Raw genomic sequence first — 27,194 nt, 5'->3', positions numbered from 1 at the left:
CAAAGACAACACATATTATCAAAGTATTTTTTGTTTGCATTTTATTTTCATACTTTAAAGGCAGGGGCGGTTTCTTCATTAGGGCGATTGGGCGACGCACCACCAAAGTGTGAAAGGGACTTTTTCAATCACATTAACAATCTCATTCAACCACAGAGTTACGCTCACCGTTACTGTGCCCCTGGATATAGTCCAATCAGCGTCATGTCACGTTCTGTGGAGTACCGCCTCTTTTTGGGCGATTTCACTCTGGCTGAGAATTTTCCAGAGTGTTCCCATAGACTTACATTCAAAGATGTTTTTTTTTCGAACGGCAGGCGCTGCAATGCATTCTCTATGGCTTCCGGGAGGGCTCGCACTAACGTGCTTACGTCATCATACGTAAGCACGTTTCAGTCAACAATATTATTTGTCGCCACCTAGTGGAATCTTTAATTTACTGGTTAAAAACCCTTGTCAAACTCCATTTGAATTTTGGTAAAATGTTAATTAACGTAATAACACACACACAAATCATCACTGTCGGACGGAAGCCTTGTATGTCCAAAACTGTTACTTTTCAGGAAACGAAAGTAAACCTGTTTTTTCCCCAAAATAATTTCCAAGCTCTTTGAATGCTTTTCATTGGTTAAATATTTGTAAAACACATTGACAGATGTAAAGGGTGACCAATAGCATTAATTTTTGAAAAAATATGGAGATATAAAATATGGATTCTGTCTGATACATTGTTGCTGTCGGGATGGAAACCTTGTATCTCAATATTTATATTATAATACATAATTTATTTTATAACTAAAATAAATGTATTTATTTTGTCAGGTCTGCGACACAATCTTGGTCCACACCAAAGAAAGGTTCTCCTTTACCGACCACCTTGTAAGTGCCACGCTGCTACAAGGAAAAATGTTTCAACAGCATGGCCATACATTCCCTGTTGAGGCTCTGAATATCACTGTCAGGGCATACCTTATGTTAAATAAGGCGAAGCTGAAGACTGAACTGTCTGTCATTTATGAGAGTCCAGAATTCAAGGGCTGCTGTGGTGCACGAGCGCTGTACCAGGTTTTGCTGAAGTACAACCTCCAGGATACTTTTTCAGAGACTGTTGTTCTGTTGAACATCCTCATAACCACTCCCATGACAACTGCTGAAGCTGAGAGGTGTTTCTCAACCTTAAAGAGAATCAAGACATTCCTGAGAAATGTAATGGGACAGGAACGTCTGAATGCAATGGCTATGCTTTCCATGGAGAGGGAACTAGTCAGGAACATGCCTGCTTTCAATGAGAGAGTAATTGATCACTTTGCTACTTTGAAAGAGAGAAGAGCAAGATTTCAGCATAAGTAAGCAGTGTATTAAGCGAGTAATGTGATGTAAGCAGTGTAATAATAGTGAGTATAGAAACAAACAAGGAGATGTATTGTAAGAGTCACTTTATTTTTCATTAATATTAAAGTAGTGAAGTTGCCTTTACATGCTTAAGCTGTTAATTTATCCATTGCATGGGTGGACCTTATCCTTATCAATCATCCAAACATTTGCCCCCCCTGAGAGATTTTTCAGGAGCCGCCACTGTTTAAAGGTGACGGACGCGAAATCGGAATCGTGTTGGCTCAGCACGGGGCTTATGGCGTGGTACCTGCCTTTTTTTCAACGTACCCCACGGTTTTTGAGGCAAATCCTTCGCAAGTTTCGGCCACAAACACACAGAAAAAATGTCTGTCATAGATAAGATGGGTGGGGAAGGGTTTTAGAGGTGTGGTTATATATGCATTGTGGAGAGTATTGGTTGAGTCACCTTTGACTCTTCCGCGTCTTGTCGGTTCTCTGTCGAGGGAGGAGTGGATTACATCGTTCTTATGCCTCTTACGGAGTCAAAAATGAAGACCTCTAAGACAAAGCGCGTAAGCATTACTTCAGTAATAGACATCAACATGATACACAGCACCACAGCAGAATACAGGGTGATCCATTTATAAATAGCCCGCTGATTTCTGATGTACTTCACAGAGTATACAGTATTGTTAAAGTTATGTTGGGCAAAGTATTGAGACTGGTGGGATACCTTTATAGGCTTTGGCATAAACTCAGGTAATCGCGATAATTCCATTTGATTATTTTCCTGTACATTTATAGATGCATTGCTCTGTGCACATTCGACTACTGTGTACAGTAACACTAGGAACATTACTTTCAGGATACGGGTACAACACACAGATTTCAATCGTAAACTCTCTTAGGCTTAGATTCATAGTCCTTCGTGACATGATACAATAAAAAATGGACATTCCAGATTTTTTTTAATGTATTTTCAGATTCGATAGTACAGTAACATTTTTTGGTAAAGTTGCATCATCTGTGTATGAGTGTATGTCTGTGCACCACTATGTCTGTGCACGCTCTTATAGAAAAACACAGTTATTGATTATTCACAATACAGGTTTTGGGGTTATTTATTAATTAACTTCGGGGAGTGTCAGTGGTCAGTTTTAATTACGGGTGCGAACACAATGTGAGGCATTCGGTCATAGGCGAGTTTATTCGATGTTCCAACAATTCATTTTCAATCATTTTCACATGCTTAATTCTCGGAAAATGTTCTAAAGTATTTAAACGTCAGCATTCTTACTAAGTGCCCACAAAGAGCATTTGTTAAATTGGTAATAAAATTAAAACCCCCCCTCAGATTATAATCTGAGGGGTTTTTTTTATAATCTGAGGGTTTTTTGTTAGTTTTTCTTAGTGTGTGCATACCTGTCAACCCATACGGGTTACCCGTATTCTTGTACAGGTAAATCGAGTTTTCAGGTCCATATGGCGTACAACTGTTTCAATACGGACAAAAACAAGTTTTCTATATTTATTTGTGTTTCCCCCTTGTGATGGGACTTTGTAGGATGAACATTGAGATTTATAAGGTCTGTAAAAACGTAGGCACTGATACGGGGTTGTGAGAACCAGTGCAATTAGCGAGCTTAAAGTGAAGGAAAAAAGTATTTGATCCCCTGCTGATTTTGTACGTTTGCCCACTGACAAAGAAATGATCAGTCTATAATTTTAATGGTAGGTTTATTTGAACAGTGAGAGACAGAATAACAACAACACAATCCAGAAAAAACGCATGTCAAAAATGTTATAAATTGATTTGCATTTTAATGAGGGAAATAAGTATTTGACCCCTCTGCAAAACATGACTTAGTACTTGGTGGCAAAACCCTTGTTGGCAATCACAGAGGTCAGACGTTTCTTGTAGTTGGCCACCAGGTTTGCACACACCTCAACAGGGATTTTGACCCACTCCTCTTTGCAGATCTTCTCCAAGTCATTAAGGTTTCGAGGCTGACGTCTGGCAACTCGAACCTTCAGCTCCCTCCACAGGTTTTCTATTGGATTAAGGTCTGGAGACTGGCTAGGCCACTCCAGAACCTTAATGTGCTTCTTCTTGAGCCACTCCTTTGTTGCCTTGGCCGTGTGGTTTGGGTCATTGTCATGCTGGAATACCCATCCACGACCCATTTTCAATGCCCTGGCTGAGGGAAGGAGGTTCTCACCCAAGATTTGACGGTACATGGCCCCGTCCATCGTCCCTTTGATGCGGTGAAGTTGTCCTGTCCCCTTAGCATAAAAACACCCCCAAAGCATAATGTTTCCACCTCCATGTTTGACGGTGGGGATGGTGTTCTTGGGGTCATAGGCAGCATTCCTCCTCCTCCAAACACGGCGAGTTGAGTTGATGCCAAAGAGCTCCATTTTGGTCTCATCTGACCACACCACTTTCACCCAGTTGTGCTCTGAATCATTCAGATGTTCATTGGCAAACTTCATACGGGCATGTATATGTGCTTTCTTGAGCAGGGGGACCTTGCGGGCGCTGCAGGATTTCAGTCCTTCACGGCGTAGTGTGTTACCAACTGTTTTCTTGGTGACTATGGTCCCAGCTGCCTTGAGATCATTGACAAGATCCACCCGTGTAGTTCTGGGCTGATTCCTCACCGTTCTCATGATCATTGCAACTCCACGAGGTGAGATCTTGCATGGAGCCCCAGGCCGAGGGAGATTGACAGTTCTTTTGTGTTTCTTCCATTTGCGAATAATCGCACCATCTGTTGTCACCTTCTCACTAAGCTGCTTGGCGATGGTCTTCTAGCCCATTCCAGCCTTGTGTAGGTCTACAATCTTGTCCCTGACATCCTTGGAGAGCTCTTTGGTCTTGGCCATGGTGGAGAGTTTGGAATCTGATTGATTGATTGCTTCTGTGAACAGGTGACTTTTATACAGGTAACAAGCTGAGATTAGGAGCACTCCCTTTAAGAGTGTGCTCCTAATCTCAGCTCGTTACCTGTATAAAAGACACCTGGGAGCCAAAAATCGTTCTGATTGAGAGGGGGTCAAATACTTATTTCCCTCATTAAAATGTAAATCAATTTATAACATTTTTGACATGCGTTATTCTGGATGTTTTTTGTTGTTATTCTGTCTCTCTTCAAATAAACCTACCATTAAAATTATAGACTGATAATTTCTTTGTCAGTGGGCAAACGTACAAAATCAGCAGGGGATCAAATACTTGTTTCCCTCACTGTATATTACCCACTACGCCTAGAACTAGGAGGGGATGGCACTCAAAGCTCCACTTAGAGAGATTCAAGAATATGTTGTACTTTTATCTCCTGACCACATCACAGCTCTAACCCTAAAGCCTGAATTAATATCATATTGTAGTCCTGTATGAACCAGTCTGAACCCTGGCATTGTAAATTCAAAATCTTTTATTTAGAGGGTTTACATTTATCCCAAGCGAATATTGGATGGAATCCTTTCTGTTCAACGTATGGTAACTCGACTGAAAAGTAATTCACGGCATCCTAAATGCATGTCTTGAATAAAGTATAAACTATGCATATAATTTTATCCAGCCTGCTAGTAGGATAAACTAATATTTGACGGGGAATATAATGCATCACCAATCTTACAATTTTTCCCAAACAACTGACTCTTTGAATAAGATTACAGTTCTCCAGCACTGTAGCGGCATATCCCTTCTTTGCTGGGTTGAACATCTTAGGTTGTGAGAGATCTCAGCCATGGGTGGAGGCCTCGTTTTAAGAGAGACCTCAGCTTCCGGGAAAATAACATTTAACCCACAAGCTTACTGGAGTTCGAAGCCAAATGGTTCCCATTCCTATGGAGCCTGATGATTGGCTATGCTTGCAAATATACAGTATATTGTGTTACTTTATACGTGCAATCTCAAGTGTAAATGACCCGTTTTTGTAAGGCATAAATACCATGGAGAAATATAAAGCATTTAATTTTCTGATGGCATGATCATTAAGACAACAAATGAAAGTGAACTAAATTAAATTACGGAAAATAATCATAAGCAACATTGTGGAGACTAAGTAACAAAATATATTCATATATCTTTCCATGTGTAGTGACATAGAATTAGCTATGTAGCAGCTGACGGGGAAGGGCATCTGCGGCTTACAGCAGCCCTGACGTCAGCAAAGCCAGGTGATATACCAGAGAGGATATCTGGTGGAAAGGTTACAGAAGGGGCACGTAGGGGAAGCCCGGGAACCCGCTAGTAGGTTCTAGAGAGGGGGCGTGGCCGGGGCGGAGCGAGGCCACGCTGGGAGCATAAAAGGGGGCCCTGAGCGAGAGCTCGGGGCTGTCATTTGGAGTGGGATTCCCTTCATGCTGTTGAAGATCGTCGCCATCGCCGCTGTCGTCTTGTCGCCATTGTTGCTGTCGTCTTCACTCGATATTGCGCTGCTAGACGGTAGTTGGCTGTCTCGGTTCAGCGCTGTCAGTGTTACGTGGCTAGTATTGTGTGTAGGCTCGCAATCCATGTAGAGTTGTGTATAAACGAGCGACAGAAGAGTGTGTACCAGTGTAGGGTGTGTATTGTGCAAAGGGTGCTCGGTAAAATAAAATAAGTCTTAGCGTATCCAAATCAAGTCACTACACATGTGTAGTGACATATGACATCACTACTATGTCGGGACTGTACGAGCGTAGGGACATATGACGTCACTACCGTGTCGGCTCGGTATGGGGGCTGTAGGCGGGTGTCACGGGGGTCCTGTCAGGTGTCAGGCCGTGGCACTCCGTGTGAACCCAACAGGACACGTGACCAGATAAAGGGGGGCCACGGGCCCCAGGGGGAAGCTTGGAGGTCACGTGGTTGGGGGCCCGGACCTTCCCGAAGGATCGAGAAGGGGGGCATGGCCTGGGGCAGAGCCGGCCACGCCGGAGCAGTTATAAGCGGGGTGTGAACGGGGAGTTGGGCTGTTCTACTCCGGGATGAAGACGCCATGAGAAGTCCTCAAGTCTCTGATCGTCATTCGTGACCAGGCAGCCGTCACCTGCCCTGGGTCACGCTGTGTAGTGTTCCCCGAGTGTTAGTGAGATGAGGAAGGTAGTCACCACCTTATGTATAGTGTTCACGTGGGTGTTATGTATTAATAGTGTTGCCTCCAAGTCGAGTGTGCGCCTCAATCGAACCTATTTCACATGTAATATATAAAACACATTTTGTACAAAACCCAGCAGCCAGACAGCCTTCTGGGAGTACATAAATTCAGCAGCAATGATTCAATACGAGCAAACTCTGGACTGGCTTTGCCACAGTGTATCTGCAAAGGCTTCTAAGATGTGCCCAAAATATAATTTTGATTCAATTACAGTGGCTTCTCTCCACCACCCACTGAATGCGCACGTAATGGACATATTTGAACATAAAAACACTGCAAATCTTCTTCCTAAGGTATTTTATTACTGCTCCTGTCCATGATGAGAGATATTTACATGTTTATTTATTTATTCACCATGTCCAGGAAATGAAGTCGTCTTCGCAAATAACTGGCTACTGGATCATGCTGTTAATCATGATACTCCTCACCCTTGTCTATTTTGCTGTGACAAGAATCTCCACCTTCAAGGTAACTTGTGTGTCTGAGGAATGTAAGGTATTTTAAAAGACAGCAAAAGTAAAATGGAAGCCAGTGAAGTTGATGTAGGAGAGGAAAATTATGATAATTAAATGAGATATTGAAAATAACCTGCACAGAACCCTTTGTAATTCGTTGGAGGGGAGTGAGTGTGTATGGAGAGAGAATTATAGTAGTCCAGATGGGTAAAGATCAGAGCATGAACCAGGAGTTTGGTGGCAGAAAGTGAATTGAGAGAGCGAATTTTCCTCATAAATACATAAAAAGCAACAGATCCGAGTAGTTACAGCATTGTGGGTGAAAATGTGGGGAAGGAGTCAAAGGTGACACCAAGGTTGAGAGCAGAGGAAGCAGGAGTGAGGGAGAAATGAGGGAAGGATATAGTGGGAACGGGAATGCGAGAGGCCAGAAAGAAACTCAATTGTGTTTTGGACGAATTGAGAGAAAGCGAGGCACCATCGAGGATTAAATGGCAGCCAGGTAAGAGTTGTGGGAGGAAAGGTCAGGGGTTAAAGAGGGAAAGGAGAAGATGTGGGTGTTGTGAGCAAAGAAATGGTGAAGTAATCATAAAGAGGCGATAATAGATTTGAGGGGCAAAATATAGAGAGAGTATAGTAAAGGACCCAGAACCAAACCTTGTGGAACACTGACATTGAGAGGGGAGGGAGGGCATATAGAGTGATTGAAGGAAACTGAGGATGTATGAGAAATAAGGTAAGACTTGAGCCAGGAGTGGGGAGTGCCAAAGATGCTGAAGTCGGACAGAGTGGAAAGAAGAGTGGGATGATCAACTGTCAAAGGCAGAAGAAAGGTCGAGAAGAATGAGAATTGGAGACTGGCATGGAAAGAGTTTGCAAGATGGTTCTGGACATTGACAAGGGCTGTTTCAGTGGAATGGAGAAGGCGAACTCCGGATTGGAATTGGGGGTAGAGGGAATGAGAAGAAATGTGTAGTGATAGCTAGTGATGAACAAGACATTAAATTATTTTGAAAAGTAAGGCAAAAGAGATATAAGGCAAGAATTGCCTGGAATGGTGGGGTCAAGCGCAGGTTTCTTGATGAGAGGAAAAATGATGCCAGATAAAGGTGGAGGGGAAGACATTATTCGAGAGGGAGTTGAAAAAAGACACAAGGTAGGGAAGGATAAGGAGGATTAGGCAAGAAAGAAGGGAGTCAGAAATAGGGTCGAGGAGGGAAGAGGTTGAGTTAGTTTTGGAAATGACCATGGAGAGCTCAGCTGGAGAATTATTTGTTTCTTTCGGTTAAGTCACGTCTAAAGATAAAATAATAAATTAAATTAAATAATAGAATACGACGTTTCGATTGCAACACAAGCAATCATCATCAGGTATAATGAAATAGCGACATAAAATCTAACCAGAAAACTATAGACAGACATATTAGCAGACAGATATCACCAAGATACATAGCGAGAGCAACACAGGTAACAGAGAGGGGTGATCGTCTCTGTGTGGTGGCCTTAAATAGACAGAGGGGGGGCGGAGGCAGAGAGAGGGAGGAGGGTTAGAGAAAAAATTAGCATATCAATGAGTGGTCAACAGACGTGGTGCTGCGAATGCGATGGCACGGCAAGCAAGCCTGAAAATCAGGAGAAGGACACACTAAAATTAAATAACCTAGTAAAATATCGAAATGTAATGTAATACAACACAGAGGGTCGGTCAACACACAATTAACGCATAGCCTGGTTGATTACGTATTTCAAAGATTGCTAAGTTAGAATTTAAGTGTGAACAATCTAAAGAGAGGACACAGGCAGAGAAAACAAGTCGCCAGAGAGAGAGAAAAAAGATAAGCTTAAAACTTCCCCGTAGAAGTGGTTCAATCTTAATTTTAGAACTTTCGTGACTGCAGGAATTATTATTTGTTTCTTTCGGTTAAGTCACGTCTAAAGATAAAATAATAAATTAAATTAAATAATAGAATACGACGTTTCGATTGCAACACAAGCAATCATCATCAAGTATAATGAAATAGCGACATATAGTTTTCTGGTTAGATTTTATGTCGCTATTTCATTATACCTGATGATGATTGCTTGTGTTGCAATCGAAACGTCGTATTCTATTATTTAATTTAATTTATTATTTTATCTTTAGACGTGACTTAACCGAAAGAAACAAATAATAATTCCTGCAGTCACGAAAGTTCTAAAATTAAGATTCAGCTGGAGAAGTTATGGTGAAGGCGGAGAGAGGAGGGACAGTGGTGTATGAAAGAGAGGAAAGGGCAGGAGATAAGAGCAGTGGGGAGATGGATAGACACAAGGGACGACCGAATGTGCTCGATCTTTGAGAAATAGTGGGAGAAAGCGGGAGCGAAAGAGGCATTGGTAGGTGAGGAGAAGGTATAAGGATGGAGCAAGTGGTTGATGATGGAGAAGAGTAGACGAGGGTGTGGGGCAAGGGAAAAGATTCAGCATTGGAAGACTGTTTTGCAGATTTGTGATCTGCAAGAAATGTATGAAGAAAAAAAAGGTAAAGTGCATGAGTCTGGGCTGAGGGACAGGCTTTCCAGCAGCACTCGGCTTTGTGGACCGAGCGCCGGTCAAGTTTAAGGGAAGGAAAACGCCATGGCAGAGCGGGGCATGGGGATGGAGAAAATGAATGCAGAGGTACAAGGGTATTGAGGGAGAAAAAGAGAGAGAGCCAAAGCAATAGTATAAGTGGCATCATCTGGGTGAAGAGAGGAAGAGTCAGAGGTGGAGGGGGGGGTCAAGGATGAGAGGGAGATCAGAAAAATGTATCATGAGAAAATGTATATTGTGGCGGAACAATTTGGGGGGCAATAGAGGCATGAGGGGAAGGTAACGTGATGGGCAAAGTGAGAAGGTGATCAGAAGGCGGGTGAATATCAGTGGAGATGAGGGAAGCTGTGCAATCGGGGATGAAAATTAAGTCTAGAGTGTTGCCTAATGTATGGTTAGTGGGGGGTGGAATAAGGTGTAGATTAAAGGAGCCGGTTAAAGGGAGAACTGCCGAGATGGAGGGATAATTGAGGTGGAAGTTTAAGTCATGCAAGAGAATAGCGACATGGGCGGAGAGGGAAAATAGGGGCAAGAAGGCAGTGGAGCTGGCCAAAGAAGGATGCAGGGGGACCAGGTGGGTGATTACATTACAAGGAAAGAAATGGAAGGGAATTAAAAATAAGAGAGTTGGTCCTCAAAAGAGGAAAAGGAAGAGATAACAGAGAGGGAGGGGTAGGAGACCAGAGAGAGGGGATGAGAATACCAACACCAACACCTTTTTGCGAGTAATGTGGGGAGAATGAATATATAAACAACATGAAGAGGAGAGAATAGCAGGGGCTGCAGTATTTATGGGAGAAATCCAAGTTTCTGTGAGGACCAAGGTGTCAAGGTGAATGGATAATAATGCATCCAGAGTGGCAGCAGTTTTATTGCAAGCAGAGCATGAGTTCCACAAACCAAGTTTAAAGTGGGGGAGAGGAGGGGCGGGGAAGATGGGGAGATAGAGCAGGGATGGGGAGAGAGGAGGTCTGGTGTGGGTGTCTCCAACGTTGGCCATTAAGAGACCCAGTTCACGTAGTCAACCAAAGATGGACAATGGCAGGAGCTGGAAAGAGCGACAAGCTGAGGCGGACCACCCTTAGAAGGGAAACAGGGCCAGGGTTCGAGTGGACTCTCACAAAAATTAACCCGTAAAAACAAAGTTTTTCACTATTAATCCTTTATATGCGTGGCAGCTAGAGTCCTCTCGTCCTCTGGCTTGAGATGGCTGCCACCTATGGGTCAGATGATTGCCTGCCACCATTAAGCAATTGGTAATTAAATATAAAAACAAATTCCTAAAATGTTTAAAATTTTGGAAAAAATTTCACGACAATAAATTGTCACGCACAACAAGTTTGGGTGCAAAATGTCAGCTCGATTGGATCACGGGAAGTGGGTTAAAAAACGACCGAAAGATTTGCACGGTCGTAAGCGCGCAAGCAAGCAAGTTAACTTAATATAAAGGATTTAAAAAAGAGCTGGGAGCAAGAGTGTAAGCTGCAGAAAAGTGGCGCGATGACGGAGTTGCCAGGGCAAGGGGATCGAGCTGCCTATCGACCAGACGGCCCGACAGTGAGTCGACGCAGCCCAAGGGCCATGTGTCACGGCGATGGAACTGCAAGGGCAAGACGATGAAGCTCTCTGTTGTGACAGAAATACGTAGCGTGGTAGGTTGCGAGGACTGGTGATCTCTCTGCCTGTACAGTATACATGTATGATTGTTATTTGCGCCGTGCAATGAACCTGAAAACATAAATATAATTCCTGGCACTCAGTAAGTCCTGAGTGCCAACTTCCCCAACCCTCACCGACAGGCATTGTGAAGTATGGTTAAACAACCCACTTGCCTGACACAGCCTAGTGTAGACTTCTGCCAGCGGCGGATTGACAGGGAGCTGTACACTGTTTTACAGATGAAAAACGCATGAAGGGCAATCATTGACTTACAATTTCCGTGAAATTTCCACAGGATATGAGCCAGATCTCACGGAGGTCCATGGAATATGAAGGGAATGCTGTGTAAGCCATGGGAATCCCATAACTGGAATTTATATTTAACATTTTAGTCAGGGGCAGTATACATGACATGAGGTGATTGGATTGTTCTTTCTGGGTTGAAATTATAGTTTGACTCACAATAGGTTCCAAAGAGATAAGTATTCTCCTTGACGTTAAACATCACTGAACCATTTACCTGGGTCATTTCCACGTTGAACGTGTGATTTATGGAACCTGTTACCTTATTAAGGGGCCAGGTTGATAGATAACTAATTGTGCAAATCAGAATGTGCATGCATGATTGATAATCGCGGGTTACATTTGGATGGTATCAAAATTAAACACTCTTCATGTGGTGTAAAATTGGTCTTACGTTCCGTTGCACCAACCATATGACCATAAATAAACATGCTTGCTGAGAGCACATGAAAGAACGACTGTATTGTAGTGTTTGCATTGTGCAATATACTAAAGTAATTGTAAAAAATATATACCGTTGTTGCTACTATAACTGTATGTGTTACTCTTTGCTACACCACATTCACACGATACTGTTTATTTTATACTTTTGCAGAGGAGTAGTCAGGACGTCACGGGAAGTGACATCATGCACAGGGGCGGGGCGATGACGTCATCTCCCGGGGGTACTTAAGTGAGCGGGGTCGTCGCAGGAGCCCGGGAACGTGAAGGGTGGAAGTTAGACCCAGGGGTAGGGCTGGTCTATAAGCTGGAGTCGACCCTTGCCAGGGGTACGACTCTGCTCATCGGGCTCTTCTCTTCAGGAGGCTCTTGGTCTTCGGGTGGACGACGACTGCCTGGACCGTTCAGAGGTTCGGCTTTTATACAAGTCCGTGGCTTGCTCTGCCCCAGCCACCAAGGCAGGGGGGACTGGGGATGACGTCACCCTTCCAGGACCTGGCATAAAAGTGGCGCGATGACAGAGCTGCCAGGGCAAGGGGATCTAGCTGCCTATCGACCAGATGGCCAGACAGTGAGTCGACACAGCCCAAGGGCCATGTGTCACGGCGATGGCAAGACGATGAAGCTCTCTGTTGTGACAGAAATACGTAGCGTGGTAGGTTGCGAGGACTGGTGATCTCTCTGTACAGTGTACATTTATAATTGTTATCTGGTAGAAGGTCCTGGAAGGGTGACGTCATCCCCCAGCCCCCCCTCCCGGGGTCTGGGGTCTGCGTCCCAGGATCCATTTTCCAATCGGGGTTACCGTCGGCCCCCTGGCCCATAGTCTGTTGATACTGGGCTCAGTCACACTACCGCCCCCTATTGACACGTGTGGGATACTACCGGCTGATAGCATGGAGAGTGCATAATAACACCTCTACACATTTATGGGAACACGAGACGCAGTACGAAGTCTGTGCTATATAGTTTCTGGGGAAACTGTATGTAGGCGTTCAGGTCGCACTCTGTTCCTAGACGTGTTGTTACAAATTGGCTGTGCTATCTTGCTGTGACCTATGGCAGTTTGCCTCTGTACACAGCAACCCCTGATTCAGGAAGTTTTACTGCAACCAATGCACTGCTCCCAGCCAAGGGTCACGGCCTACTGTAGTTGTATTGTAGTTGCTGCACATCTCCTGATAACGAGTGCCTGTGCACTCTTAGCTAAAGATGCTCAACTGAGGGTGCATATGCTGCACATGATGTGCAATACAAGGGAACCTGTACTGTGCTTGCTGCACTGTGTAGCTAAAGAGTTCCGGCGCTTAGGCTACAAGTGCTGAACATCCTCGGATTAAGGTGCCGTGCATCACCTGTTGCAACCCTCTAACTCAATCAATGGTTTCAGTGCTTTGCTGTGGAACCTTGATGGGAGCTTTCACTGCAGATGCTGCACTACTCCCAGCCAAGGGAGTCTCAGCAAAACATGCTGCACTCCCCAACCCAAGGAAGCCTGCATTGCACTTGATTCACATCTCCAGCCAAAAAATGTCGTGCCACACCCGCTGCACTTCTCCAGCTATGGGAGCCTGTGCCGTACAGGGTAATCCAGATGTCTTGTGACCCCCAATTAATTGACTCCTACCATTTGTTTCCTTTGCGTATCAATTTCTGTTTTAAATAAACCTTACTGCAAACATTTTAAGGTTTAGATAATTAAATGGAGGGATATAAGACATTTGGACTACCCTGTACATGCTGTGCTCCCCAACCCACGGAAGCCTACACTGCACTTGCTACACATCTACAGCTATGGGAGTCTGTTTCACCGTCATCTGTCGCTGCCAGTGGGCCTCCACTGCTGCTGGTGCTGCACTGCTGCACACGGTGTGCACTCGCCGTCCTTGTGAGCTGCTCCTCTGGTGACTTTTGATTATGTTCATTCTCATATTAGCATGTCTGAACTCTTCTTCTCGCAATATTGGCCGGCGACCCCTGCTGGCCATAGTCAGTGGCCTACTTTGGTTGTTTGCTGTTGTTCATTGGCATCTACCCAAACCCTGGCCCTATTCCCAGACAAACGTTACTTAACCTGCATTCTTGCTCACCCCCAGAGTTATTTCAAGTCTCCACTACCCCAATATATTTACTTATTAGTTATAACCTTTTTCGTCGCAACCACAGATCTGCTTGTAGCGGGAGCCGAAGGCAGCATATTAAGGCATTGTTTGGTGTTGTTCCCAGAGCTGGTGATATTAAAATAGGTGTATCACCTGTCAGTGTCATCCCTGTACCAAGTACTATCAGTTCCGACACTATCAGTAGGAGCTTCATCTGTAAATCCATATTTCGGGTGTGTGAATGCTAGATCTATTCGCAATAAAGCCGCAGTATTGTGCAACACAATTAATCGGGAAAACATTGACATTCTCGTGGTTCTGATTCAATTTGTCTAAAGCTAGCAAAGGCAGCTGAATACATGTTTATTGATGCTGCCCACCCTATGGCTACTTGTGAAATAACTCGAACAAACACACTCACAGATCATGGTGGAATTGTGGTTATTTATAGAGATGTAGTTATTTATTTCACACGGGCAATTAATTTTTTTCCTGTCAGTTTATTCTAACAGAACTCCTCGCGTTCAACACCTGTAGGGGCTGCTGCCCCCCGATTCCTCTCGGTGAGACATAACTCTCGGCTGGCCCTTTGGCCACCTTTGTCATTCACACACCCTCCGCGTGCCTTCCCTCAAACATTGGTAAGAACTACCCACACGCTACTGCTCAACCCCGTGCACATGCTAAAATAGCACGGCAGCTGGGGGTCGGAGGTCGGAGGTCAGTGGCGTTGCTCGCACAAGCGCGGCCGCCGTGGGCGGTTGATAGCGCTCGTTTAAAGGGCCGTGGGACAGGTGTTCGCGGTGGGTGTGAGCCCTCACGCAGCACGGGCATCCACAGCCACAGAACGGAGCGTGCACCCGCGGAAGCGCCGACCACCCACGTTACGAGCGCACACACACACACACAACACCACGCACTTTCCACACACTCGTAGAATTCACACGAGGCTGTGATGAATTCCTCAGCGTTTATCCGCGGAAACGCCGACCACCCACGGTACGAGCGCACACACACACAGCACCACGTGCTTTCCACACACTCACCGAGTCCACACGAGGCTGTGGTCAGTTACTAACGATTTATTATCGGCGCGACTGCGACCCACTCTCACCGAATCAGTCGGAATCGGCAAGGCAGGATTAAACTATCTCCCGATGGTCTGTACCTTAGTCTGATAGGACTTAAACCCCTTTGGCGATTAAGCTAAATACCAACTCTCTCTCTTACTCACGGTTCGACGCTCCGGTGTGCCCGTCCTCACAGCACTTCGAATCTACACACGGACGTTCGAATAGCTGGACTGAAGAGATGACCGCCCCGGTAGCTGACTTGAGAAGCAAGAGAGCTTTTTCCCTTTCTACGGCCCCTTTTATTGTTACTTTCATCAAAGAAAAGCCGTCGCTGATCCGATGGCCTTCCCGGCCAATCAGATTGCTCGTCTGTCCTACAGCATTCGGCGCTCTCAGCGCCGTCCACATCCTGGTTTCCATATCAAAGGGACTGCCGCTGGGCTGCTGCCTTGGCAGCCGTGCACCAGCACATTCGTCCTGCCAATCAGACGCATACCCTGGTTTTCCACCGTTCGTGGCTCCGCCCCCCTACCTGCCTGCCGACCCGTGTATGGGGTGTGTGTGTTAACCGCGGTGGCTGGGCAGCCCTGTCGTGACCATGCAATTTCAACCCAAGTCACAGCGCCGCGGTGCGAGTTAGCATCGGGGGAGATCGCCCAGTTCCCTGGCCGGAGGAGACCGTGAAGATTATCCCTATGAGAGGGCTTCTGGGTGAAAACCTGTCGGCCAGGTGACCTCCCCTCGGAGCTCTATGTGGGGGGAAATGTGTGAGGGTGCGTTTATGTGGGGGGTGGCGAGGGGGAAGCAGCGTCGACCCCGTTGCTTGGTGGTGGCGAGATCGTAAATGGGGCGCCTGCAGAGTGGCTTCGCGGTGGCGGCATCACACACCACGTAACTCCGTCGAAACTCTCTCGCTTCACTCACTCCGCTCTCTCGCTTTCCCAGCCTCTCCACTGCTAGCCTGCTCTCTCTCACTCTCCTAGCAGTGGCGGCTGGTGATATTTATTTTTGGGGGGGCGCATTTTTTTTATTTTATTGAGGGGGGCAAATAAATATAAAGCAGTACCAAAAACCATTTTGACTACTTGAATATAAATTTTGATGATCTTTATTTACATTTCAGACCACAAGAAGTACCAAAAAGCATGTTTCCTACTTGAACATAAATGTTTCTCTTTTATATACATTTCAGACCAAAGTACCAAAAAGCATGTTTCCTACTTGAACATAAATGTTTCTCTTTTATATACATTTCAGACCAAAGTACCAAAAAGCATGTTTCCTACTTGAACATAAAAACGTTAGTTTCATGCTATTATCAATATGGCTGCGGCTACTTTCATGACGTTTGCATTTGTCAGAGAGATGTTTGAGGTCTCTTACCCCCGTCGTTGTCCACAAAACTTCAGTGCCGACACTTTGAAATAAAAGACAGGGAAAACAAAAAAGAAAATTGCTAACATCACATCCAGCCAGCCACCTCCGTTTCTCATAACAAGCGCGGGTGAAGCTTCGTGTGTAGCTTCGTCCTCTGTCACTGGCCTGCTGCTGGATTTGTAAATCGGGTTGGTCCGGTCCGAGATCCTTTATCTTTTTTATTTCTTCCAGCGAAAGCCTTGTGAAAGGGTTTTTTTTGTAAATAAATTACAGAATTTGGATGAACTGCTGCCATTGTTTACACAAAAAATTTGATCAGCCTAGCAAGTGTCGAAGTGGTGTCGCCTGCGCACTCGCAGTAGTGGCCCAGAGCGTAAATTTGAATGACAGGTGACGAGAACCAATCAGATTGGATAAAATAACATGCATCCAATTCTGATTGGCCAGGGACGCAACGACTTGCGCCCCGAGGAGAATCTTTAAGAAACCAATTAGAGACCAGCTTCAGGTCACATGCTATCCGAAAATTTAAAGTCTCACATAGACATCCATTTGTCCGGCGCCCCGCATGAAACACATTGAAAAACATAGAAAATAGTTGACCGATTAAAGCCAGTTTTTATTAAATGCTGATGCTTTTCTTACTACCAGCCGGCACATCGTATGAAAAAAATATTTTATTTATGTATTTTTATATAATTTTTGTATATGTAAATTCTTGAATCTTGATGGGGGCGGCGCTCCTGCGCCCTCTATTGACGAGCCGCCACTGTCTCCTAGCCTCTCCACTGCTAGTCTACTACTATATACTCTGCTAGCTTCCCTATTGCTAGCCCCTCACTATATATTCTGCTAGCTTCTCCACCGCTAGCCTCTCGCTATACACTCTGCTAGCTTCTCTACTGCTAGCCTCTCACTATACACTCTCCTAGCTTCTCCACCACTAGTCTCTCGCTATATACTCTGATAGCTTCTCCACCGCTAGTCTCTCGCTATATACTCTGCTAGCTTCTCTACTGCTAGCCTCTCGCTATATGCTTTGCTAGCTTCTCTACTGCTAGCCTCTCGCTATATGCTCTGCTAGCTTCTGCACTGCTAGCCTTTCGCTATACACTCTGCTAGCTTCTCTGCCACTAGTTTTCCGCTATATACTCTGCTAGCTTCTCTACTACTAGGCTTCACACACTCACCCTTAAGATTCCGCTAGCCTCTCTACTGCTAGTCTTCGCACACTCACCCTTAAGATTCCGCTAGCCTCTCTACTGCTAGTCTTCGTGTACTCACACTTAGGATTCCACTAGCCTCTCTACTGCTAGCCTGCCTACCCTCGCGTCTCCAACCTCGCCCTTGCCTCCAGTGGGGGATCAGCCATTACCGCTGCAGAGGACGAGGTGTGGAGAGCGGGGTCCCGGACTTACTTCACCTTGTCTTCACTTCCAACCAACTCACCCCTCTCTGCCGCACACGTTCCCTCTTTATCCCGCTCCTCATTAAGTCCCCTAATTAAGCTGGCGTCCTCCCGTCGCCTCTCGCACATGGCTTCCGCTGCTATCACCTCAATCCCTCGCCAAACTGGCGCCTGTTCTGCGCCTGCTTTTGCAGCGATCCAGTCACTGCTATGTTGGTCGTCTCTCTCGTAGCATGCTCCCCCTCAGCACCTGTTCGCCCTGATGTGACCTCACTGTCCGCAGCTCACCCATGCGTGCACACTGTTTGCAAACCCCCACGCGCGTTACTCCACTACAGAGACAAAGGTTAGAACCATCGAATATGTCTGTAGTTACATCACTCTTGTGTACTCCACCCCGACGAGCATGCCATTGTGTGAGGTGTCTATCGTCCAGGCAGTAAAACTGTAATGCAACCTTTCTTTAATGAATTTACCGCCGTGTTTGATCTGCTAAGCTAGTATAATTTCCCGGTTATTATGTGTGGTGATTGCAACATTCACATTGACAAGTTGAACAATCCTCATCCTACAACATTCCACAGTTGGACATATACAACTGGATTCAACATATCAATTAATCCACACACAAGGCCGGACTCACACGGCCAGAAACAGTGCCCGTTTCAGTGGATGTAGGCGAGTTCATCATCTGACCACACGTTGGTCACATTCACGCTGTCACTAGCAAAGCCAAGATGAGACACCTTCTTCTGAACAGTGAGGATGTGGAAAAGCTTAAATCCTGAGTGTTTTGAACTAGATCTGCTTGATTCATCCATGTGGAGAAACCTGGCATCTCTCAACAATAAAACAGCTGATGAATGAGCTGAATTTGATGATGCTACAATTTGTTAATTGCTCGATAAAAAATTGTCCAACTCGAACAGTTTGTCAAAAGGTGATTTGACACTGAGTGCTTCACTAAATGCCAACAAATTAGAATGATCGACACTTTTGAAGTTCTCATACGATTGTAGTGACTGACTCAGAGACACTAGGAGTAGGAGGTACTCTATTGATTAACAGCCTTCACAGTTCACAAGAGGTAACTACAGCTCCCAGTCAGGACAGCTGGCAGACTGCCTGACTGACGACGCCAAGAAGGTGAAGACGTAGATGGCGACGAAGACTCCAGCAGCACGACGGGATCCCACTCCAAGCAACAACCTCGAGCCTCTGCTTGGGGTCCCCTTTTATCCTTCCAGCGTGGCCTCGCTCCGCCCCAGCCACGCCCCCTCTCTAGAACCTACTAGCGGGTTCCCGGGCTTCCCTCACGTGCCCCCTCTGTAACCTTTTCCCTACATCCTTCTCTCTGGCTTATCACGTGACCTGCTGTCAGACAGGGCTGCTGCAACTGAAGATCCCCTTCTCTACCAGCAACCAGTGCTATGCTGCATGGTGACCCATTCCATGTCACTACACGATAATAGATCGACAAGGCTTGGGTCAACCAAATGAAGCATATGCATCGGAAGTTTGAAGTCAAGATACACCAGCACTCGCATGACAAAGGAAATATTAAGAGGCTGTGGAAGACTATATCTGACATCCTAAGAGAAGGCAAACACGGGGAAATTTATTTCGGTTTTCATAAAGCTGAGGACTTTGCCTCGTCTTTTACTAATAAGGTTGCCGATGTTCAGGCGTCGATTGCTGGTACACCCATAAGTCAAGTTCCATATGCAGAAGTCCAAACAATCAATTAATGGTCTATTATAACGCACGTTATAGTGAAGCTCATAGCTGCTGCTCCAAGAAAATCACGTGAGATCAACCCAGCACCAGCTTGGTTGATTAAGCAGTATCGGTGCATTCTGTCACCATGTATTGCTCTTCCTTTTTAATGTGTCTGTATCCTCTGGTTGCTTCTGCCCGTCTGAAGTTTGCCAATGAACATCTGAATGATTCAGAGGACAATTGGGTGAAAGTGTTGTGGTCAGATGAGACCAACATGGAGCTCTTTGGCATCAACTCAACTCGCTGTGTTTGGAGGAGGAGGAATGCTGCCTATGACCCCAAGAACACCATCCCCACCGTCAGTGGCGGCTCCTGCAAAATCTCTCAGGGGGGGCAAATGTCTGGATGATTGATAAGGATAAGGTCCACCCATGCAATGGATAAATTAACAGCTTAAGCATATAAAGGCAACTTCACTTATTTAATATTAATGCAAAATAAAGTGACTCTTACAATACATCTTGTTTGTTTCTATACTCACTATTATTACAATCCACTCAGTTTCTTTTATTAAATATTCCACTAGGTGGCGACAAATAATATTGTTGGATGAAACGTGCTTACGTATGATGACGTAAGCACGTTAGTGCGAGCCCTCCCGGAAGCCACAGAGAATGCATTGCAGCGCCCGCCGTTCGAAAAAAAACATCTTTGAATGTAAGTCTATGGGAACACTCTGGGCGATTCTCAGCCGGAGTGAAATCGCCCAAAAAGAGGCGGTACTCCACAGAACGTAGCATGACGCTGATTGGACTATATCCAGAGGCACAGTAATGGCTCGCGAAACTCTGTGGTTGAATGACATTGGTGGTGCGTCGCCCAATCGCCCTAATGAAGAAACCGTCCCTGCCCACCGTCAAACATGGACGTGGAAACATTATGCTTTGGGGGTGTTTTTCTGCTAAGGGGACAGGACAACTTCACCGCATCAAAGGGACGATGGACGGGGCATGTACCGTCAAATCTTGGGTGAGAACCTCATTCCCTCAGCCAGGGCATTGAAAATGGGTCGTGGATGGGTATTCCAGCATGACAATGACCCAAAACACACAGCCAAGGCAACAAAGGAGTGGCTCAAAAAGAAGCACATTAAGGTCCTGGAGTGGCCTAGCCAGTCTCCAGACCTTAATCCAAACGTCAGCCTCGAAACCTTAATGACTTGGAGAAGATCTGCAAAGAGGAGTGGGACAAATCCCTCCTGAGATGTGTGCAAACCTGGTGGCCAACTACAAGAAACGTCTGACCTCTGTGATTGCCAACAAGGGTTTTGCCACCAAGTACTAAGTCGTGTTTTGCAGAGGGGTCAAATACTTATTTCCCTCATTAAAATTCAAATCAATTTATATCATTTTTGACATGCGTTTTTCTGGATTTTGTTGTTGTTATTCTGTCTCTCACTGTTCAAATAAACCTACCATTAAAATTATAGACTGATAATTTCTTTGTCAGTGGGCAAACGTACAAAATCAGCAGGGGATCAAATACTTTTTTCCCTCACTGTATATATCCATTGTGAGTCTGATGACATAGCAGCATCAGCCATTGCTCTGTGAACAATGTGTTCTGGATATTATTTGCTAGATAGCATTCAACTGACTGAAGCTGAATGCGGAAAAAACAGATGTGATCTGGTTGGGAACCACCTATAGCCTTGATAAGCTGATGGGCCACGGTCCATCGCTCAATGTGGGTGCCACTACTATACCACCAGCTGCCGATGTCCGTTGTCTTAGAGTTCTAGTGGCACCTGATATCCAACACAAACAACATGTTGCTATAATTTGTAAGGCATAATTTTTCCGGGTTCGTCAGCTGCATCATGTCTATCGACCACTGGATACTGAGACAGCTGCAACACTCAAAGTATTGTCATTTCTCGAGTTGACTATTGCAATGATTTGCTGACCTGCGCAACTATGAAGTTGATTAATCAACTTCAGCCTGTCTTGAGTGCAGCAGCCTGATTACTCACTGGTACAAGACAATACAATCATGGGCTCCATAAGCTCATGCATGTAAAGTATAAGCCTTGTCTGACTATAAAAGTGCCTACATGGTATAGCATCCCGTTATTTGTTGGAGTTATGCACGCCCTTTGCCAATAATCAGAAACGCACAACACCTTAGATATGCTGCACGTGGTGATATTGTTCTTTCACGAACCCGCTTAAAGACACATGGCGACCACGCTTTTCAGGAGGCGGCTCGTGTCACATGGAATCTTCTTCCTGACAAACTCAAGAACAAAATCCTTGAACACAGTGTGACCAGAACACAGTATGACCAGACAGAAATACGAATCAGAGATGCTATTAGCATAATTTTGTGTTTCTTAAATGGCGATTTAAATTTTATTTTAAATTTCTCAGAAAGGCATTCTGGACACTCTCTTGATTGGAAAACTTATAGGAACTCTGAAGTCTGTAAATATGCTATTTGAAATGGATTTTGAATATATTATATTTAACCGCCTCTTCGGGGAGGGTTTCCACACAACTATTAGATATTTTAACAAAAGTGTAGACAAGATCGAGTCGCTCACATTTCTGAAGAGATGCCGCGACACTAAGGTAATACCGATCGCCTTTACACTGACATCTGTTCCTGTCACTTCTCCCAATGCTAAACTGATCTTGTTCAGGGCTAGCCTAGCCCTGATCTCAGAGAGAATAAGATTGCTCCGATTTGAACTAGACAATTTAGACAAGACTATCCTGAAATTACACTTAACATAGACGGAAAAAATGTCTACATCTGATTGACAACATGTAGGCAACATGACATCCTCTTCAGCCGCCTCAATGTCAGCTAAATGCCAAGATAACCTGAATTCCAAGTTCAACCTCCTTTCCAAGAAGAAGCCAGATCCATACATCAAAAGTTAGAAGTTGACAAGATTGTTATCAATCAGAGTAAGTCAAACAGCCTAAAATCGGTTCTAGCCTAAGGGTTGAATTTCGCAGTCACCCCTAAACACATCCCAAATGATGATATCATTGCCTAGGTCGACGTAGCCCTTAAGGGTTTGGGACACATTACCGCAGACGTGGCAAGATCGGAAATCGCTGCAATTCTCAAAAACGCTAAGACACCTATTAGCAACATCAGTAAAGATGAGCGCTTTGAGCTTTCTCAATAAAAAAAGAGATGACATCGTCATCCTCTCAGCCGACAAGGGAAATGCCACAGTTATCATGGACAAAACCACATACAATAGCAAATTCAGGACCTACTTAATGATGGTAGCTATACCAAAATTCGGAAGCGATGGAATGCTGAAATGCTCTTGATTCCGATAATAGGAAGCCACTGGAGCTATGCACGTTAAAATCTAGATTAAAAATTAATTCTTGATAACTACTTTTTGGGTTTAGTTTGTTGTCCTTCCGTGCACCTCCGATTAGCATGGTTGGTAACGTACATTGCGAAAAGTAATTCAACATGTATACATACATACAAGCCGGCAATGCTGAGATCCTGAGTTCTAGACTGGGCAAGCTGCTTATGATGGTTAGATAATAGTCTGCGTTTGTGACTTCATGGCCTGAGTTTGTTAGGTTTCTAATTCAGGTTTGTAGGCTCGTAGTCCAGGTTCATCGTCTAGGCTGATTGGTTCGAACTTCGAGTTTGTTGATTGCACTGTGCAACAAAAATATATATTTTTTTGCTCCTGGGTATTAAGTGTTTTTTCCAATTGCTTATGCCTCAAAAGTACAGAAAATGGCTATTATTCCCCATAAACTTTGCTTTTGTGACCAGGACACAAAAGCAAAGTTAATGATTAATCCACTCCATTGTGTAACTATTTTTTTTTGTTCCTGGATAGTAAGTGTTACTTCCTAATTGCGCTTGCCTCAAAAGTACAGAAAAATGGCCATTATTCCCCACAAACTTTGCTTTTGTGACCAGGACAGTGATATTTTGAAATTTACCTATTTTCAATGAGAAACGTGTGCATTTGTGTCATTCCTTCACATAAAGTCCTGGTCACAAAAGCAAAGTTTGTGGGGAATGATAGCCATTTTCTATACTTTTGAGGCATAAGCATTTATAAAATAACACTTACTACCCAGGAGCAAAAATCGTGTTACATAGTGAATTGTTAGTACAGTTGTGTGGGTTGCGTGTTTTGCATGTGTTTAGGGTGCAAGGTGCTTATCGACGTTTTGTTGATGTGGAGTGCACGATGAATACCATCTGATAAGGAAGGTGTTGTGGTTTTTAAAATCAGGCTAAAGATGTATTATATATAGACTGCAGGAATTCATATTCTTTGGTTCTTTCGGTAAAGTCACATAGATATAAATAAATAAATGCTTAAACCCTAAAACTCACGACGTTTCGATCGCAACACAAGCGGTCATCATCAGGCGCCTGAAGCGGTCGTCATCAGGTGCCTGATGACACCGTTTGCGTTGTGATCGAAACGTGATCGAAACGTCGTGAGTTTTTGGTGCTTATTATTTTTATTTTCTATCTACGTGACTTTACCGAAAGAACCAAAAAATATGTATTATATAATATATTTTAGATATTTTGAACTTATGGGTAGAATTCTTATTGTTTTGTATAACGTACATTTTATTTACGTGATGTTATGTTTACTTGTGAAGTGTTCTGTGACAATTATATTGTCAAGAATGCTATGTTAATAACTGACGGTCTCAGCCTGGTCACCAATAACTACATAAGGATCCATTAAATTCGTTTTATTACTCAGTTCGGAAAAAAAAATTTGTTAGAATTAAAACATTTGTTTTGACTGCCATGCAACAAAGATCTTTATAACATGTCACTTGAAAAATGCAGCACCCCACAAGAGGTTAGTAGAAGAGATCTAGTTTTTTTACATTCCTTTTCAACCCACTTGAGGGTTGATTGATATCAACCACCTATTTTTCAATGGAGATTTAACAAAATAGAAATACAGCAAAAGCGTTTGATAAAAGGTCAGTCAGAATATTGTATGAAACCTTAAGAGATCTAAAAAAAATATGAATAACAATTCAACAGTAACAATTAAATTGAAATTTTAGTAAAATGCATTTAAAATTGAGCACAAGGTTTAGTTCAAAAGTGCATATGTTCACATTGACCCAAGTTAAGAATCCAGTTTATTGTATGGCTGAAACATCTATTTTAAATGTAAAAGCAGGGGCGGTTTCTTCATTAGGGCGATTGGGCGACGCACCACCAATGTCATTCAACCACAGAGTCACGCTAGCCGTCACTGTGCCTCTGGATATAGTCCAATCAGCGTCATGTCACGTTCTGTGGAGTACCGCCTCTTTTTGGGCGATTTCACTCCGGTTGAGAATCGCCCCGAGTGGCCCCATAGACTTACATTCAAAGATGTTTTTTTTCGAAGGGCGGGCGCTGCAATGCATTCTCTATGGCTTCCGGGAGGGCTCGCACTAACGTGCTTACGTCATCATACGTAAGCACGTTTCATCCAACAATATAATTTGTCGCCACCTAGTGGAATCTTTAATAAAAGAAACTTGAGTGGATTGTATTAATAGTGAGTATAGAAACAAACAAGATGTATTGTAAGAGTCACTTTATTTTTCATTAATATTAAAGAAGTGAAGTTGCCTTTACATGCTTAAGCTGTTAATTTATCCATTGCATGGGTGGACATTATCCTTATCAATCATCCAGACATTTGCCCCCCCTGAGAGATTTTGCAGGAGCCGCCACTGTGTAAAAGCAATGCGATATTGTTTCAAGGACTAGAGGTACATTTTCAACTTTCACATTTACTCTTGAGGCACAACATATACATTGTGATGGAGTGGTTGAAATGAAGATTTGAAAAACTACAAGAGCTTTTTTGTCTATTAAATGCTGATGGAAAACAGACAATGAATAATTATTATTATCGAGTTTGAGGTAATCAGTCTTGTTATAGAGTTCACACTAATGTGCAGAATAGTTATTGTTTGAAATAAAGTGTAGATCTGAATGAAGTGCAGAGACTCTGATATGCTGTGATTTGCACTGACCTATTCACATAATAATATTCAATTACTGGTATGAAAGTAGAGGTACCAGGGTTAGTAGTGGGTAGTTTTAGAAAAAAACAAGATTTATTGCTGTAAATAACTCCCTTCCCCCAGTCATCCATACTGTCAACTCCTTGATCCATCCAATTGATGTCGAGAACCAAGACCTTCACTTTATTCTTCCTATTTATCGACGGATTTGACTACAACATTACATATGCAAACTTTTTCTGTGCAGTATCTTGAGACATGCAAAAATGTAGATGCTATACATATACAATTTGTATGGTTTTGTTATAGGCTTTGAAAAAAGGCATTTCCTGTGTCTACCAAGTTATATGCAAGAGGTACTGCATTATTTATTCTCATGTAATTATAATTCAAATACTATAATTTCAAATATCTCTGTGGATATGGACCCTGTTGCAGGACATCTCCCTGGTGATTATAGGTGGTGAACTGAGTGTCAAGCATGACATGGGTGACAAGAATGACATGTGCTCACCTCTCCCCCTGGAGGACCTCTCACGCTTCGCCAATGACCCCAAGCAGCTGGGCACCTACCCTGATGTGACGGTGCCATGCCACGACAGGCTCACCCTTGAGTCAACGCTCAGTGACCTCAATGGCACCACTTCTCACAAAGGCAGCTCTTTCAAAATCCTTGACCCTAGCCGTGAATACCACGTGGGCGATGTCTTAACAGTGCATGTTCAAACAAAAGACTACAGGGGCAGAGCGAAGGGCCACGGTGGAGACTTCCTCATCGGCCGTGTATTCAGTGAAAAGAGGATGTCATCCGCGATAGGCGTTCTGGAAGATCATGCCAATGGCACCTACACGTTGTCGTTTGTCCTACGCTGGCCTGGAGTGACAAACGTTGATGTGCTGTTTGTACACTCGAGCGAGGCAGTGGCTGCGCTTGAGGTGGTGCGTGAGGCCTTTCCTGTCAAGATTCAATTTTGGGGAATTTTTGGGGTGAATAAGGCCAGCCAGGAGACGATGGAGTGTGGGGCACGGTTACCGACCAAAGGCCGTAAGCTGTGCAACCTCACAGAGCCAGTACTTGGTGAGCCCTGGCTTTGTTACGAGCCACAGCATGTCCCCTGTACCTCCCTGCAGTGGTTCTTCTCCAACAACACTGTCTACAGCTTGAGCAAAGAGCATGAAGAACTCTTCACAAGGCAAGTGCTTAGCTCATTGAGATATATTTTGGAAGCAATTTAGGGAAAAATAAAATATTAAGTATATTGGCAGTGTCACACAAGCTGGCTGATGTTTCACGAAATGGCCCTTATTCAGTTGTCCATGAGAGGCCATTAACCGTGCCACTTTTCAGACCCAGTGATTCGTAAATCCTGGCTCTATGTGATAATTTACATATACTTTGTGCATTAAATTGTAATAAGTCAGAGATTATGTTATTGGGCTCTACATCAAGTGCATGAATTAAATGGTTTTCCTCTGAGGTCAGACCTGGGTGTTATTATATATCTCAATTCGACATTTGAGGCCCAAATATGTGACATTACAAAAATC

At 44.2% G+C, this 27,194-nt stretch overlaps 1 protein-coding gene across 1 annotated transcript; it reads left to right on the top strand.

Moving 5' to 3' along the window:
• The first annotated feature begins 1,646 nt into the window (after window positions 1-1,646).
• On the top strand, window positions 1,647-26,977 carry LOC144718894 (NXPE family member 3-like). The gene is made up of 3 exons (XM_078594486.1): window positions 1,647-1,907; window positions 6,846-6,950; window positions 26,085-26,977. Exons 1-3 carry the CDS (start codon window positions 1,863-1,865, stop codon window positions 26,880-26,882), a joined length of 948 nt encoding a protein of 315 aa, XP_078450612.1. The 5' UTR covers window positions 1,647-1,862; the 3' UTR covers window positions 26,883-26,977.
• The last annotated feature ends 217 nt before the right edge of the window (window positions 26,978-27,194 follow it).

Source organism: Lampetra planeri, chromosome 5 (assembly GCF_965212315.1).
Source record: "Lampetra planeri chromosome 5, kcLamPlan1.2.h2, whole genome shotgun sequence".
NCBI classification, from domain to species: Eukaryota; Metazoa; Chordata; class Hyperoartia; order Petromyzontiformes; family Petromyzontidae; genus Lampetra; species Lampetra planeri.
This window is presented reverse-complemented; position numbering and strand designations above follow the sequence as displayed.